Raw genomic sequence first — 14409 nt, 5'->3', positions numbered from 1 at the left:
ATATAAGGTGTCCTCATTTTTGTATTTTAAAGTCATTTAAAAAAATAACATATAAGGTTTACTCATTTTTTTAATTTAAAGTTATTTTAAGAAATTCAAAATATAACATATAAGAAAAAATCTAATTTTTTTATTATACAGTTAATGTGATTGTTTAATTTTTTTTAATAATATAAATTTAAACAAAAATGAAGAAGGATGCAAAAAATTGTTATCAAATCTTTATTATTCATAATTATTTATTACCATATATATGTAAATCATATTAGGTAATTCCGTAGCTTTTATTTAAGGAAAGAATACACACTTCCTATATTTTAGGTTAATATAATGTTCTCTAGTGTTATATAATTATGGAATAATGTGACACCATTAGATTAAACTATACTTTATATTAGATGCTATAGAATTCTTTGAAATGAAATTTAGAAGGCATTTAGAGTGCCACCTAGGATTTGAGGTTTTTTTTAATTAATACAAAATTAAGATTCTAATTTTTCAAATGCTTCTCAGTTAATATATAGAGGATATTTGTGCTGTAAAATTTTCCTTACAAAGTAAATGTCATTTAAAATTTTAATGCAAAATTTATGAATTTATGAATTTATTCTTCATTTTTATTTTTTAATGGTTGGAATATAATTAGGTGTATAAGTATTTTTTATGAAAATATACAAAATTGAATATTTTCTTAATCTGTGTGGATAAATCTAAAATGACACTGAAAATTTTAAAATAAAACATAGGAAATATATATACTGAAAAATAAAAATCATGTTAAAAAGCTTGATGGTCTTGAAATAGTATATGAATCCAATGAGTATCAAACTCCATTTATGACATTGAGGTATAGAACTTGATTGTGGTTACAGTCTTTCCACAACTGTATCTTTTTACACTGCCAAAACTTTTCTAACCATGTTTTTTGGTTGTAAAAGACAAAATACCTAAAGTACTAATATCTTAGTCTGAAGATTTATTACTAAAATATTAATGTTCGCAAACATACGACCACCTAGAGAATTAAAATTTACAAAACATATAAAAACTTGCTTAATTTTACAAAAACTAAAACTGTAGCTTTTTTCTAATCAGGCACATAGACTATAAATAAAGAACATGTGGTGGCTTTATATATAAATATCAAAATATTCTTATAAATTACATTGTTTCAGAAACCCAAAAATGAGGTATGATGTCCAAAATAATTTTGCTAAAAGTCTACTTTATTTGTAAAGTTATTTCAAATGTTGAACCTCTTTTATATGATAGTTTTCAAATGTTGAACCTATTCTAGTACAAATTTTATGATTTTAATATATACCTTTATAGATATTGATTTATTTTTGAGAGCTTTAATAGCATATCTTACTTAGATAATATATATATATATATATATATATATATAGCATTTATATCTTCCTATATGGAAAGATATTAAAAATACATAATAATTTAAGATTGATTATAATTATAATTATTAATATGTATATAATAAATTTAATATTAATATAATTATTATCTTTAATATGTTATAATTTTATATTTGAATATTATATAATATCATTTAAAATTTCCAATTGAACATTTCCTATTTTGCATTATTCTCAAAAGGATAAGCAATAAATATGTACAACTAATAATCTCCTAAACATTATTTTGAAGTGATTTGCCATATGTCACCACCACAATAATTTTGATAGAATACTTATACTTATATTTAATATTTATTTATATTTTTGGTAAAATTTTAAAAATGTAATAATAAATCATAGATCATCATTAATACCACAATAACGAATATAATAGTAGAAATAGAACTATAATAATATTTTACAATTTTTAGAATCTTATTTGTTTTATATTTTTATAATTATATAAGTATACAATTTTTATTTATTGAAGTTAACTATGATATGAATATTTATATTTAATATTTATTTATATTTTTGGTAAATTTTTAAAAATATGATAATAAATCATAGATCACCATTAACACCACAATAACTAATATAATAGTAGAAATAGAAATATAATAATATTTTAAAAATTTTGGAATATTATTTGTTTATATTTTTATAATTATATGTGTATACAATTTTTATTACTAAAAAAAATCTTCCAAATTTTATGCAGTTTTTCTTTAAATTATAATTTTATAATCTCAGTATCATTAATTTCTTTTAATATGTACAAATTTTAGAAATATTATTTGTTTTACGTTTTGATAGTTATATACCTAGCAAAAAAATTCTTAATTTTATATAATTTAATATATTTAACCAAAATAAATAGATTAAAAATATTTCAAAAATTATAATTTTAAATATATACGTATATTATTAAATAAAAATTTATAAAAATATTTATTTTAGATATAATTAAATTAAACATTCTAAGCAAATAATAAAATCTAAAATTAACAAATTTTATTTTTAGATATAATTTATATTTTAAAATTTTTTATTTCTGCACGGTGCACTAAAATATTTAGTAATAAATATATGAACGTTAAAGTCACTTAGAGCATGTCCATCAATAAGAACCCCCTATTGGTTCTAATCAATAAATTAGTAATAAATATAGTGATTTGAAAGGTTTAGAACCATTGTTAATCTAATTTAATTTTTCCTCGTCCAATGGTAGAACCTCATTGAATGATTGGATTTCATAACATGAAAGACTATAATTTTTTTTAAAACGAAGACATTACAACATATTGAAAATACAAATAGTAATCGTAAACGAAAAAAAATCGATTTTTGATGTATTTTGTTTTCACAGATTCGATTCCGAATGCTCATCATATTCCCGAGATTTGAAGGCATATCTGATGATCAAAAATTTGGTCGAATCTTTCATCCATCATTTCTTCAAGATTATTAGAAGAGGAAGAAACCATTTAGAATAAATGTTTTTGGTGAAATGGTAAAAAACACAATATTTTAGGAATTTTTTGGTGAAATGGTTTGTTGCAATGATGATAGAAACACAATAACATACTCCTTTTGTCTTAAGATAGATTCCGAAGAGGAAAAAAAAATGGTTTGTTGAAAAGGTAAAGGGAAACACAATACACTCGGAAGAGAAAAATATAAATGGTTTGTTCATAACATCGATCAATACTGCATAGCTTATAAAGAGTTAATACCAATGACTATATCAAGACATGGTCAGCGAAACTGTTAGTTTCAGGTTTCATACTGTTGTACATGGACAATATGAGTTGCTAAGAAGACAGAATTTCCAAGAACTGGTGGATGGCGTCTTGAATCCCTGCAAATGCGACCACAAACTCTGCTGTATCTGTTTGATTCAGCAGCTTCTTCATCACCAGTTCCAACACTTTATACCTGCACATCACCAGTTTCTGCTATTCAAATCTTTCACTTAACTCAACCGGACTATAAAGAAAATAACATCCCCTTTGTCTTTTAGTTCATCACTAACATTCCTTATTTTTGTGATGGAGAGAAAAGCAAAACCTGAGTCAGCTCATGAGGCGGTATCCAAGCCAGGACACAGCAGCCAGCTCATGAGGCGGTATCCAGGTGGGCATGAGAAGGTTAGAGACATCCTTCAAGGAGGTTGAAACCATGGTCTTGAAGTAATGCGACTGGTATCTGCTCAGCTGTTCTTCAATCAGCTCATCAAGCTCCCACCTGGATTTAAGCTCCTTGTCTAGTCTTGCAGCTATGATATTCTGTTCTTGCCTCCACAGTTCGTACAAGTCTCCAGGTGATTCGTCATCTAAGCAATCAGGTAACATCAGTTACTTTATAATGATGGCAAAAACAGATAACACTACAATGCAATTATCAAAAGTTTCACCCATCTACATTACTATATAAGTAACTCAAAAAACTTAGTCAAATAATGAAACTTTATGCGGATACCTTTTCTAGAAGAGTCGTGCTGGTGAGATCTCCAGGAGTGATGTCTTTTAGAACAACCACCGGCTTTACTAGCAGCGTTTCTCTCAAGATCATCCCATGAAACTGATTCCACAATGTGGGTTTCCTCAAATCCACTCTCTTCACTACATCAATAAGAGGCTAACCCAACCTGAGAAAAAACTGAAAATTGTTAGTGTCTACATAACAGATGGATTTCAACGAGGGAATAATCCATAACAAACTTAATCAAATGATCCAAAACACTTGAACCTCTTCACAAACGAGATCGTAACACTAATACCAATTACAAGTCTTGGAACCAAACAATGCAAACTCGAAAGGTGGAGCTAGCTGGAATAAATGCATGAAGCGCGCGCACACACACACACACACACGGATGCACATGCTCTCATAAATACACTCCTCCAAAAAGAAAACTTTTTTAGATTCAGACAAAAGAGAAAAAATCAAGCCTTTACGGCAAGAGAAGGTCCTAATCGATCAGCGAAGACACTGGAACCGACCCAGCAAGCGAAACACATGAGAGCCGCAACGAACCCAGATTTCTTATCCAAGCAGATGTGGATTACGATGTTGATTGGGTTGCTGTGGTAAGCACCGTAGAAGGCGAAGTGCTTCTCGAGATCGAGCAATCCCATCATGCAAAGAGTGAACCTCCAAGGTGATTTCATTGACAGATTTGGAGGAGATGCTGGAGTGATAGATAGATTTTGTAACATTGGCTCAAAGAGAAGAAGGAAGAAGATGAAAGAAACCTACAGAAAAATAAATGGTTTTTTTTTTCCCTTTTATTTTTAAGGCATATCCAATACAAGAGGGACACGTTAGGGGTTTTTAGCATTTCTTAAAACTCCACACCGGTTCTCTTGTATTTAGGCATTTTTGATTTTTGATTTTTTTTTTTTTTCCTTAAGAACTCTTTGCTAGAACCACCAATGGAGTCTTAAGACTCTAAATATATTGAGTTCTGGACCTTTTGTAAACAAAATTAATGCTATTGGGCTTGGATAGCCTAAATTGAGCTATTTGAGTTTCTGTATATATATATATATATATATAAAACTTCTGGTTGTCGTGACAGAAGGGAACGTCAGAAGAAGACAAATATGATTTCCGATCTTCCCTGTGAGTTAGAAACAGAAATACTCTCTAGGGTTCCACCCAAGTGTCTAGCAAAACTGCAAACTAGTTGCAAACGATGGTACGTTTTATTCAAAGATCCAAAATTCGTGAAGAAGAACTCGGACAAGGCAGCGAAGGAGGTGATCTTAGATATGGATTTTAGGGTTCATTCACTGAACTTAAATCTCCAAGGAGCCCACAAAGGCGCTTATCCATTGATGAAGTCAACAGGAAAACTTAGGTGTCTAAAGGATTTAGAAGACCTAATAATATCTGAAACTTAGGTGTCTAAAGGAGGAAAACAAAAGACTTGTGGTTTGGAACCCATGTACTGGTGAAACCAAAAGCATCAAAACAAGAAACTGTTACAAGGATAATGACAGGTATGGCTTTGGATATGGAAAGAGTAAATCTTCTTCCCGTAGCTACAAAATTTTGAGGTCTACCCGTTTAAAAAACGACCAAGGTTCCATTAGTGTTTATTGCGAGATGTATGAGTTTAGCTCTGATTCATGGAGGCTTATTCTTGGTGATCACACAAATATAGATTGGGGGCGCTTTCCTGAGGTGTCGTTGAAAGGAAATACTTACTGGATTGCTGCAGATGGAAAAGTACTTGGCGGTCTCTGTATACTACGTTTTGATTTCAGAACGGAGAGATTTGTATCTTTCACTCTTCCCCGTGAGAGTGGTGATACTCAAAATAGTATGGCCTCTGTATCGCTTGTTAGAGAAGAAGAACTCGCGGTGTTACTTTATGATTTTGATGCGTTTCCGCGACAGATGAAGGTATGGCTGAGCAATAAGATCGATGACCCGAAAGAGGTGTCTTGGACAAAATTCTTATAGTAGAGGATTGTAATAAATTTGGGTACCCAAGATGTTTCGAAGGGATGAGTTTTATGGTGGACGAAAAGAATAAAGTGGTAGTCTGTTGTAGTAGAGGCATTATCGCATAGCAGGTGGTGAACATATTTACGATACTGGAGAAGATTTACGTAGACAAGTTTATAAAGAGAGGATTTGTTTTAGTTGGTTACGCCCACGTCTCCTCATTTATGTTCCAAGTTTGGCTCACATCCCCAAGTCAAAAGAAGAATAAAAGCGAGGAGGTTAGTCACAAATGAAGCACCTAACTATAGTTTCTTTATTTCATTCTAGCTTTAATGATGTTTTCTTTTTGCTGAGGGTATCAATTTCTCACTTAAAAAAAACGTGTATTGATAGTACAATATGATAGCAGTGTTTTCTAAAGTGGTATGGAGACTCAAATTTTGTTTTTGATTTATATTAATAGCAGTTAAACATCACTATTGGCAAAAATTAGTGAGAGACAATCGAAAATTACTTATACCGCGAATACTTAGGTGAAAATAACTTAAGCGCCAATGTTATTACTCTTTTCCCTCTTAACAAAACCCATTCACTTATCTAAAAAAATCGACAAAAAAAGGCGTCCAAAAAAAAAAAACACTCTCTCTCGGGCATCTCAACTCGATTTCGTTCACAGAGGAACTTGATTTCCCCTTCTCGTTTCGATTTCGAGGTCTAGTCTCATTCTCATCTCGATTTCAATCTCCACTCCCTCGTGTCATCTCGATTTCGGGTTTGATTCTCATTTTCAGATTTTACTCTTAGAGATTTAGGGTTTGTTTGAAGCTTTGTTTCAGATTTAGGGTTTGTTGAAATCTTTGTTCCAGATTTATATATAGCTAACAAATTCCTCGATTTTAAGCTTTGTTTCAGTTGCGAGTTCTTAATTTTAATAGTTTCAAGTTCTTAACAGATTTCCAGCTTCTCTTTTCCGGATTATTTTCAGCAATCAAGCACCACTTCTCTCTTTACCACAAGACAGGTTATTTCCTTCGTTCCTTTTGTTGTTGTAACTAGTTATTACATTACTTTGGTGTTGATTGAGCTATATATGTTTGATTCGTGTGGTTTGCTTGTGACTGATATATGTTTGATTTGTGTACTTTCTGATTTATGTTTGAGTGATCTGTTTTATTCTTAGTTTGACTAGTATTTAGAATTTGTGTTATCTGTGACCCTTCTTGTGTTTGTAACGGTTTTAATCAAGGATAGATCATATAATGTTGGAGAAGGCGTGGGTTAATTTGTCCAGATATGAAATTTACATGTATATATATATGTAAAGTTTCTGTTGAGATTTGAGAGTTGAATGATTTCTTTTTTTTTTTTTTAACCGCAGACTTGATCCTGCTTATGAAAAGGGTGCATGGGACTTTGTCCGATCTGTTTCTGCTGGTAATGGAGATAGTCAGTTAATCATTTGCCCTTGTAAAGACTGCCGCAATGTAGATCGTCATTCAGGCATTGATGTTGTGGATCATCTTGTCAGACAGGGAATGGATGAGGATTATAAGCGGCGTAAGGACTGGTATCATCATGGAGAATTGAACTCAATGGCGGCTGAACGAGGGATGAAAGTAAATCAGTTAAATGAAGAGATTGTTGGGTTATACAGAGCTGCTGAGACTAAGTATGGTTGTTCTGGCTTCTGCGAGATGGAAGAGGTAGAAGACAGGAAAGAAGATGAGTTCTTGGCAAAGATAGCAGATGCCGAAACACCATTATATCCAAGCTGTGCAAACCATAGCAAGCTTTCTGCCATCGTGTCATTTTTTAGATTGAAGACTCAGAATGGCTGGTCTGACAAGAGCTTCAATGATTTTTTACATTTTTGGAATTCCCCGAGTAGTCATAAGTGACGGTGGATCCCACTTCATTAACAAGATTTTTGAAGGACTACTCCGGAAGAACGGAGTGCACCATAGAGTTGCTACACCATACCCCCCGCAAACGAGCGGGCAGGTAGAAGTCTCAAATCGACAAATCAAAGAAATCTTAGAAAAGACTGTGGGAACGTCTCGAAAAGATTGGTCTAAGAAATTGGATAATGCACTCTGGGCATACCGGACTGCGTTCAAAACTCCTTTAGGAACCACCCCTTTTCACCTACTATATGGGAAATCATGTCACTTACCAGTCAAGCTGGAACACAAGGCAGCCTGGGCAATTAAATTATTAAACTTTGATATCAAACCGGCTGCCGAAAGGAGGCTCATGCAGCTCAACGAGCTGGATGAGCTTCGACATTTAGCCTACGAGAGTTCAAAGATATACAAAGAAAAGACGAAAGCATATCACGATAAAAAGATCATTTCCCGACACTTTGAACCAAACGATCAAGTGTTGCTATATAACTCTCGGCTAACACTGTTCCCCGGAAAACTCCGATCTTGTTGGTCAGGTCATTTCACTGCTGTGAACATAAATCCTTATGGAGCCATTACGCTTATAAATAATAAAGGAGATGAATTCACGTGGGCTAAACCGCCAAATATCGGGCCTATAAACTTAGACCCCCTTCCCGATAATTAGAAAATCAAACGTCGAGTCAAGCTAAAGACTTAAAATAAGCGCTGAATAGGAGGCAACCCATTTCTCGTCTTGCGATAATTAGGATTTAGTAAAAAAAAAAAACGAAGCTGCTGATAACATAACGTCTGTCGATCGATAAAGACACACTGTCATCGATCAATATTAAATGAACAGACGCGGGCTCATATTAAGTCGACACTTAAGTCGACATTCACACAAACCCGGAAACCCTAAGAAAACACTCCCATCTCTTTTCTCTCCCATTTTTCGGCCAATTCTGAAGATTTCTTCGCTCAATCCACTCGATTTTCGACCCTCTATCCGTCTAGATCACTAAACTCACGCTTCATCATGGTATGAACACGAAATTTTCTAATTTTTTGTTCTTCTTAGGGTTGAAATAGAGAATGAGCTAGAACTGGATTTCCGTGCCCTTATAGATCGATTCATGCAAAAGAAGTGATAGAATAGGGACTACTAACCGATTAAACCGATTATATATGTCATGCACATCGAATTGCATCATGGGTTTTTGCAGGTTCCCGCGAAGGCGAAATCGACCGATGATTCACACGTTTCATCGATCGATTGTCGCACCAAAATATCGATCGACATCCGATCGTTCCGTCGATCGATATTGCACCAACCATCAAACCAAACTAAACTCCTATTTTCGTTTATGGTTTTTGGTTGCAGATGTATGGTAGGACGACGAAGAGAAGGCTCGACGTAGACAGCAGTAGCGCAGCTCCGCCACCACCACCGGTTCGTGACCAATACCCTTGGCCATGCGAGCACGAAGACGAACCTAACCCGCTCTATGACCACTTAGACGACACACGTAAAGCGGCAAAGAGCACGGCATGTAGAGACCGCGCGATCGTGGACACGTGGGGCGACTATGACAGCATATTCTTCAATGAGTGGCTGAAGGTCTCTATCGAGCCGACGCGGTTCGTCGATCCAGACGTGATCTGAGCTTTGGGCATCAAATCAGGCCTCGAGGACTTGTTTGTAGAGCTGGGTATGGGGAACTTGGCCACTAACCCACATGTTCTTTACCCGGAGCTGGTCCGCCAGTTCATGGCCACGGTGAACGTCTACTATGCCAACGAGAGGGAAAAGAGAGCTAACGAGGGTGTCTTGACTTTCTTCATTCGCGGCATTCGGTACAGGGTCCCTCTCTCGACTCTCTGCACTATCTACGGGTTCGACACCGAGCGTCAACACGCCATCGTACCCGAGTTCCCAGGGATTTCGACATTCTGGGAGCACATAGCTACAGGTTACTTCGAGTCCGTCAAAACTCTTCAGACAGACATCTGTCACCCGACCCTGCGCTAGTTCATGAAGGTCCTTGCCAACACTCTGTTGTGCAAAATGGAACCTAATAAGGTTCGGGTGCAGGAGTTCACATTAGCCTATTATGCGGTGAGGAGTTTGGTTCACATGGAGGACATAGAGGAGCCCGCCGACAACGTGTGGCCCAACATTGGAGCCGTCTTTGCTGAGCATCTGATCAAGCTTAGGATGAAGTCGTTTCAGTCAAAGGGAAGGAAGAAGGAGACGGTTGGGAGGCTACTTAACCCGATTTTCATACATTGCGGAGTTCCATTAGACGATGCTGAGATGGATGACCGGATCGTCTACATGGACACAGCGCACCTCACGAGCGCTCAATGGCTCAAGGAAGACCATGACTGGTGCTTCAGGGACAAGAACGACACTCACAGATTTCGATCACGGTCTCGCTAGCATTCTGTTCCACCCTGAAAAATGCCTCCTCTGCGCCCCAGCTACCATCCCGCGACGCTACACGGTCCATCGACCTGGAGGACTTCAGCCACATCAGCCCGAGGCCTCACTCCCGCCATTCCCGCCTATGCCAGACATGTCTACACACCCTGAGGGAGATTTCCAGCGCGTCGTAGTCAATGCTCTCACTGCCATCTGGGCCAGAGTATCGAGATGTCACTGTTCGAGAAGGAGGAGTGTGCGAGCCAGCTCACCATCGGCAGCAGGATCATCACGCCAGCGCAGAGGCACCTCCAGCGACGACACCACTGATGAGGACTAGACCTCATATCTATATCCATATCTACTTATGTTTTCTTTTACCTTCGTACCGTTAGGATTTACTTTCGAACTTATTTTCTATGTTATGACTGGAGTTTATTTATTTTGCTGACCTTGCATGTGTTTGGATTGTCTAACAGAGCTAACTTAGCTGACTGATACTTATGGGTTAGACACATTGATAGACAATGGATTTTACCTATTTTTAACCATGGTTTATGAGTGTTTTAAGATATATTATTACTATACAGAGTCTATTTAGAGTAATTTTAGGTTCAAGTACTATCTGGAAGAACATGATGTATTTGGAGATATTTGGAGACTTTCTGAACTTTGCTGGATGGTCGATTATTTGTCAGAATATCGACCGATTGTTACCAAGGAATATCGATCGATGATGAGCCCTTCATGCCGATTGACGACGAAGCCACCCGAGAGTTAATGACAAATTAGAAGAATTAAAGTTTCACAAAAGTTTCAATAATTACATGTTAAGTCTTTGGCCGCCTGTTAGGATATTTATTAGGGTTTTGTATCATTTTAGAGGCAGACTTGCCAAGAGACCTTTTTAGACCTAGTTTGGAGGAAGCAAGAAGCCACCATTGAAAGGAGAGAGCTTAGAATTGGAAAGATAGATTAATACTGCAAAACAGAGAAGATCTTGAACTCTTTTGCTTTTATTCATTTTGTTGCTTACTCTATTTACTCATTTTATTTAAGTATTATTCAGACCATCATAACCATGTGTTCCAAGAATATGTCTAAGTAGTCTTTATTGTTAGATTTAGGTTTCTCAATAGGTTGATAAATGTATTACTGACAACAACAATTGTTAGGATGTTTAGAGATATAATTCTTTCATCTAGTTATGCTTAAAGCTAAATTTAGGATTGATCACCCTTTAAATTTAGATCTTGGGATTAATTGGGATCAAGCCATTGCTTGACTCAATACCTGAAAATAACTAGTATGATCTAACTGACTAGATACAGACGAGAAATTGTCTAGTGAGTTAGAGAATTTATATCAAACCTGTCCGTAAAGCTCTCTGGAAGAAGTATCAATCGACGCAGCGATAGCCCTGTCGATCGATATTTTGAAAGGTGTATCGATCGATATTCGTAACGAATAATTGATCGACACTTTCTCGTGATTAACATACGAGAGTTGAAATCCGAGATCCAGATTAGATAATCAGATTGATTATATCTAAAGTTTCAATTCAAGAATGATTAACATAAATAAACCCTTAAAACCCAAATTAAGTTTTACTTATCATACTTGAGAATATACCTAAATCTAGTTATTTCTCCCAACTATTAATAACCCCCAAAACAAATCAGTCGAGCAATATACTTGCTCACCACTCCATTTACTGCTCTAAAACTTATAAACCATTTAATCTAAATTTATTCCAAAACCATAATCTACTGTGTAATCCTAGAGTCTCTGTGGATTCGATCCCTAAGTACTACATCCAAACCTCTTATTTGAGAGAGTAATTCACTCATTAGGGTAATTCGAGTGATATCAATCATATCCGCGAGTTGATCTTTTGTAGAAACATGAACTACCCTAAGACGACCCGACTGTACCAGATTTCGTATGAAATGATAATCCAACGCCAAATGTTTCATATGAGAGTGAAAAAACAGAGTTGACACACAAGTATGTTGCACCCACACTATCACAATATATGACTGGTGCTTTGAGCTGATGAATGCCAAGTTCTTGAAGTAAGAAATTGATCCACGTCAGTTCTGAAGAGGTGTTGGCAATAGACCTATATTCTACCTTTGTAGATGATCGGGCCACTGATTTCTGATGATCGGGCATCAGAGTAAGCGTGTAAAGAGAATGTGCTACCTCGCTGAAGAAGAATGCCATTGTCTAATGTTCCAGACAAGTATATCAGTACCCTCTTGACTGCACTCCAGTGGTCTGTCGTTGGTGTGTGCATGTATTGAGACAAGTGATTCACTGCATATGACAGATCCGGACGAGTGAAAGCTAAATATTGCACGCTCCCAACAGCCTTTCTATACTCAGTTGGATCAGATAAAGTTGTTCCAGAATTAACAGAGAGTTTTGGTGATGTCAACATTGGTGTTGACACCGGTTTAGAGCCAAGTATATTCGTGAGAAGGTCGAAAAATGTATTTCTTCTGACTGAGGAACAATCCAGAGGCATTTCTGCGTGCTTCTATGCCGAGGAAGTAGTGAAGTTCTTCATGATCTTTCACTGAAAATTTGCTAGCTAGCGAGTCTAATGTCTGTCGTATAAGAAGAGTATCATTCCCTGTTATCAGTATGTCATCGACTTAGACAAGTAGATAAACAAGAGATGTACCCTTCTTGAGAATGAAAAGAGATGTGTCCGCGACTAAATTGACGAAGCCAGGCCGAAGAAGATAGGTTTGTAGTTCAACGTACCAGGCGTGTGGCGTCTGCTTGAGGCCATAAATAGCCTTGCATAGTCTGCAGACGTGATTCGGTCGGTCTTTGCCAACGAAGCCTGGAGGGTGGGTCATGTAGAATTCATCTGCCAGTGTGCCCTGAAGAAACGCATTATTCACATCTAACTGGCGAATGGGCCAGTTATAGTTAATGGAAATTCTGAGAACTAACCGAATGGTGGTGGATTTGATTACGGGGCTGAACGTCTCAGTGTAATCAAGACCGGGTCTTTGATTGTAGCCCTCTAAGATGAGTTGGGCTTTGTAGCGATTGACTGTGCGATCCGGATTATACTTTACCGTGAAGATCTAGCAACATCCAACAAGTGTGACATTCGGTGGTGGTGGCAGGAGATCCCAGATTTCCAAGTTATGTGATGAGTTGCACCTCTGTCCATCAGCCAATTGGCCACATTGTATGGAGACGCCGCTGTGACGTTTGCACGGGGGTTCCATGGTAGGAACGGACTGGACTGCATCTGCATCTGACTCCCATTTGACTGAAAGCCTTGGAGTTGAGCACATCTTTTAGCACTGTGGCCTTGGACTCCACATATCTGGCAACGCCCAAGGTACAGTCGCGGTCCTCTGTTCTGTTGAGGTAGCAGAGTCTGCTGCTGCTGCTGCCATGAGTTGTTGTTGTTCATGTGACGATTCTGATTGTTGCGGTAATGATTGTTGTTGTTGCGTTGCTGAACAACATTAACAGTGACCGGTGCTGGAGAGAGGATCGAGTCTGGAGCAGAGAGTAGCTTGGCCTCATGATTAAGAAGCCTCTCATGAAGAACGGTGATGGAAGGCGGCACATCCCTTCCTTCAACTTGATCGACTATAGTTTTATAGTCATCAGGAAGTCCATCGAGTATGAGATCAATCTGATCCTTGTGGGAAACAACTTTTCCCAAGATCGCCAGTTGGTCAAGGCGAGTCGTGATACCTTGAAGGTATACATCAATAGTTTTGGCTTCCTTCTTCCAGCTTTTCGGTTGAGTCTTCAGTTGCTTTATATGCCCTCGACTGGGTTTTGCATAGGTTCAAGCAAGGGTGCTCCAAACTTCGAATGAGCTTGTTGTGCGCGAGACCAACGGCTGCAGAAAAGGAGAGATAGCACCAATGAGGGCGCTATATATGAGGCGATCTTGTCGCTTCCATAAAGTAAAGCTGGGTTCACTGAGATCTGATCATCAGTGGTTAGTGTTGCAGCAAGGACGGCGAGGGAACCGTCAAGATGACCAGAAAGGTCATAGCTATCAAGCAAGGCATGGATTTGCAAGCTCCACATAAAGTAGTTGGTGGAGGTGAGCTTGGTCACATTAGACATGTTGATTGTGAGAATGGTTTGAGAGTTTGCATTAATGTTTTCAGTAACAACAACGGGGAAAGAGGTTTCGGAGCTCATGTTTTGTTTGTGAGAAAGGAGAGAAATTTTTTTT

At 36.9% G+C, this 14409-nt stretch overlaps 2 protein-coding genes across 2 annotated transcripts; both read right to left on the bottom strand.

Annotated features, from left to right (window-relative positions):
• Window positions 1–3063: 3063 nt before the first annotated feature.
• On the bottom strand, window positions 3064–4555 carry LOC106331004. Its single transcript, XM_013769374.1, has 4 exons — window positions 4455–4555; window positions 3897–4039; window positions 3486–3750; window positions 3064–3353 (listed from the first exon to the last, which is right to left on the bottom strand). Exons 1-3 carry the CDS (start codon window positions 4553–4555, stop codon window positions 3491–3493), a joined length of 504 nt encoding a protein of 167 aa, XP_013624828.1. The 3' UTR covers window positions 3064–3353; window positions 3486–3490.
• Window positions 4556–12303: 7748 nt separating this feature from the next.
• On the bottom strand, window positions 12304–12711 carry LOC106331003 (uncharacterized mitochondrial protein AtMg00810-like). Its single transcript, XM_013769373.1, has one exon. It carries the CDS (start codon window positions 12709–12711, stop codon window positions 12304–12306), a length of 408 nt encoding a protein of 135 aa, XP_013624827.1.
• Window positions 12712–14409: the final 1698 nt, after the last annotated feature.

Source organism: Brassica oleracea, chromosome C3, assembly GCF_000695525.1.
Source record: "Brassica oleracea var. oleracea cultivar TO1000 chromosome C3, BOL, whole genome shotgun sequence".
Lineage (NCBI taxonomy): Eukaryota > Viridiplantae > Streptophyta > Magnoliopsida > Brassicales > Brassicaceae > Brassica > Brassica oleracea.
Note: the sequence above shows the minus strand (reverse complement) of the source record. Positions and strands in the feature narration are given on the sequence as shown.

Excerpts from the sequence above, each read along its gene's own strand:
- LOC106331004 (XM_013769374.1), bottom strand. The coding sequence starts at position 4,555 with ATGGGATTGCTCGATCTCGAGAAGCACTTCGCCTTCTACGGTGCTTAC. Across the intron at positions 4,040-4,454 it reads TGCTTGGATAAGAAATCTGG|TGAAGAGAGTGGATTTGAGG; the intron begins GTTCGTTGCGGC and ends TTATTGATGTAG. Across the intron at positions 3,751-3,896 it reads GCACGACTCTTCTAGAAAAG|ATGACGAATCACCTGGAGAC; the intron begins GTATCCGCATAA and ends CTGATTGCTTAG.
- LOC106331003 (XM_013769373.1), bottom strand. The coding sequence starts at position 12,711 with ATGCCTCTGGATTGTTCCTCAGTCAGAAGAAATACATTTTTCGACCTT.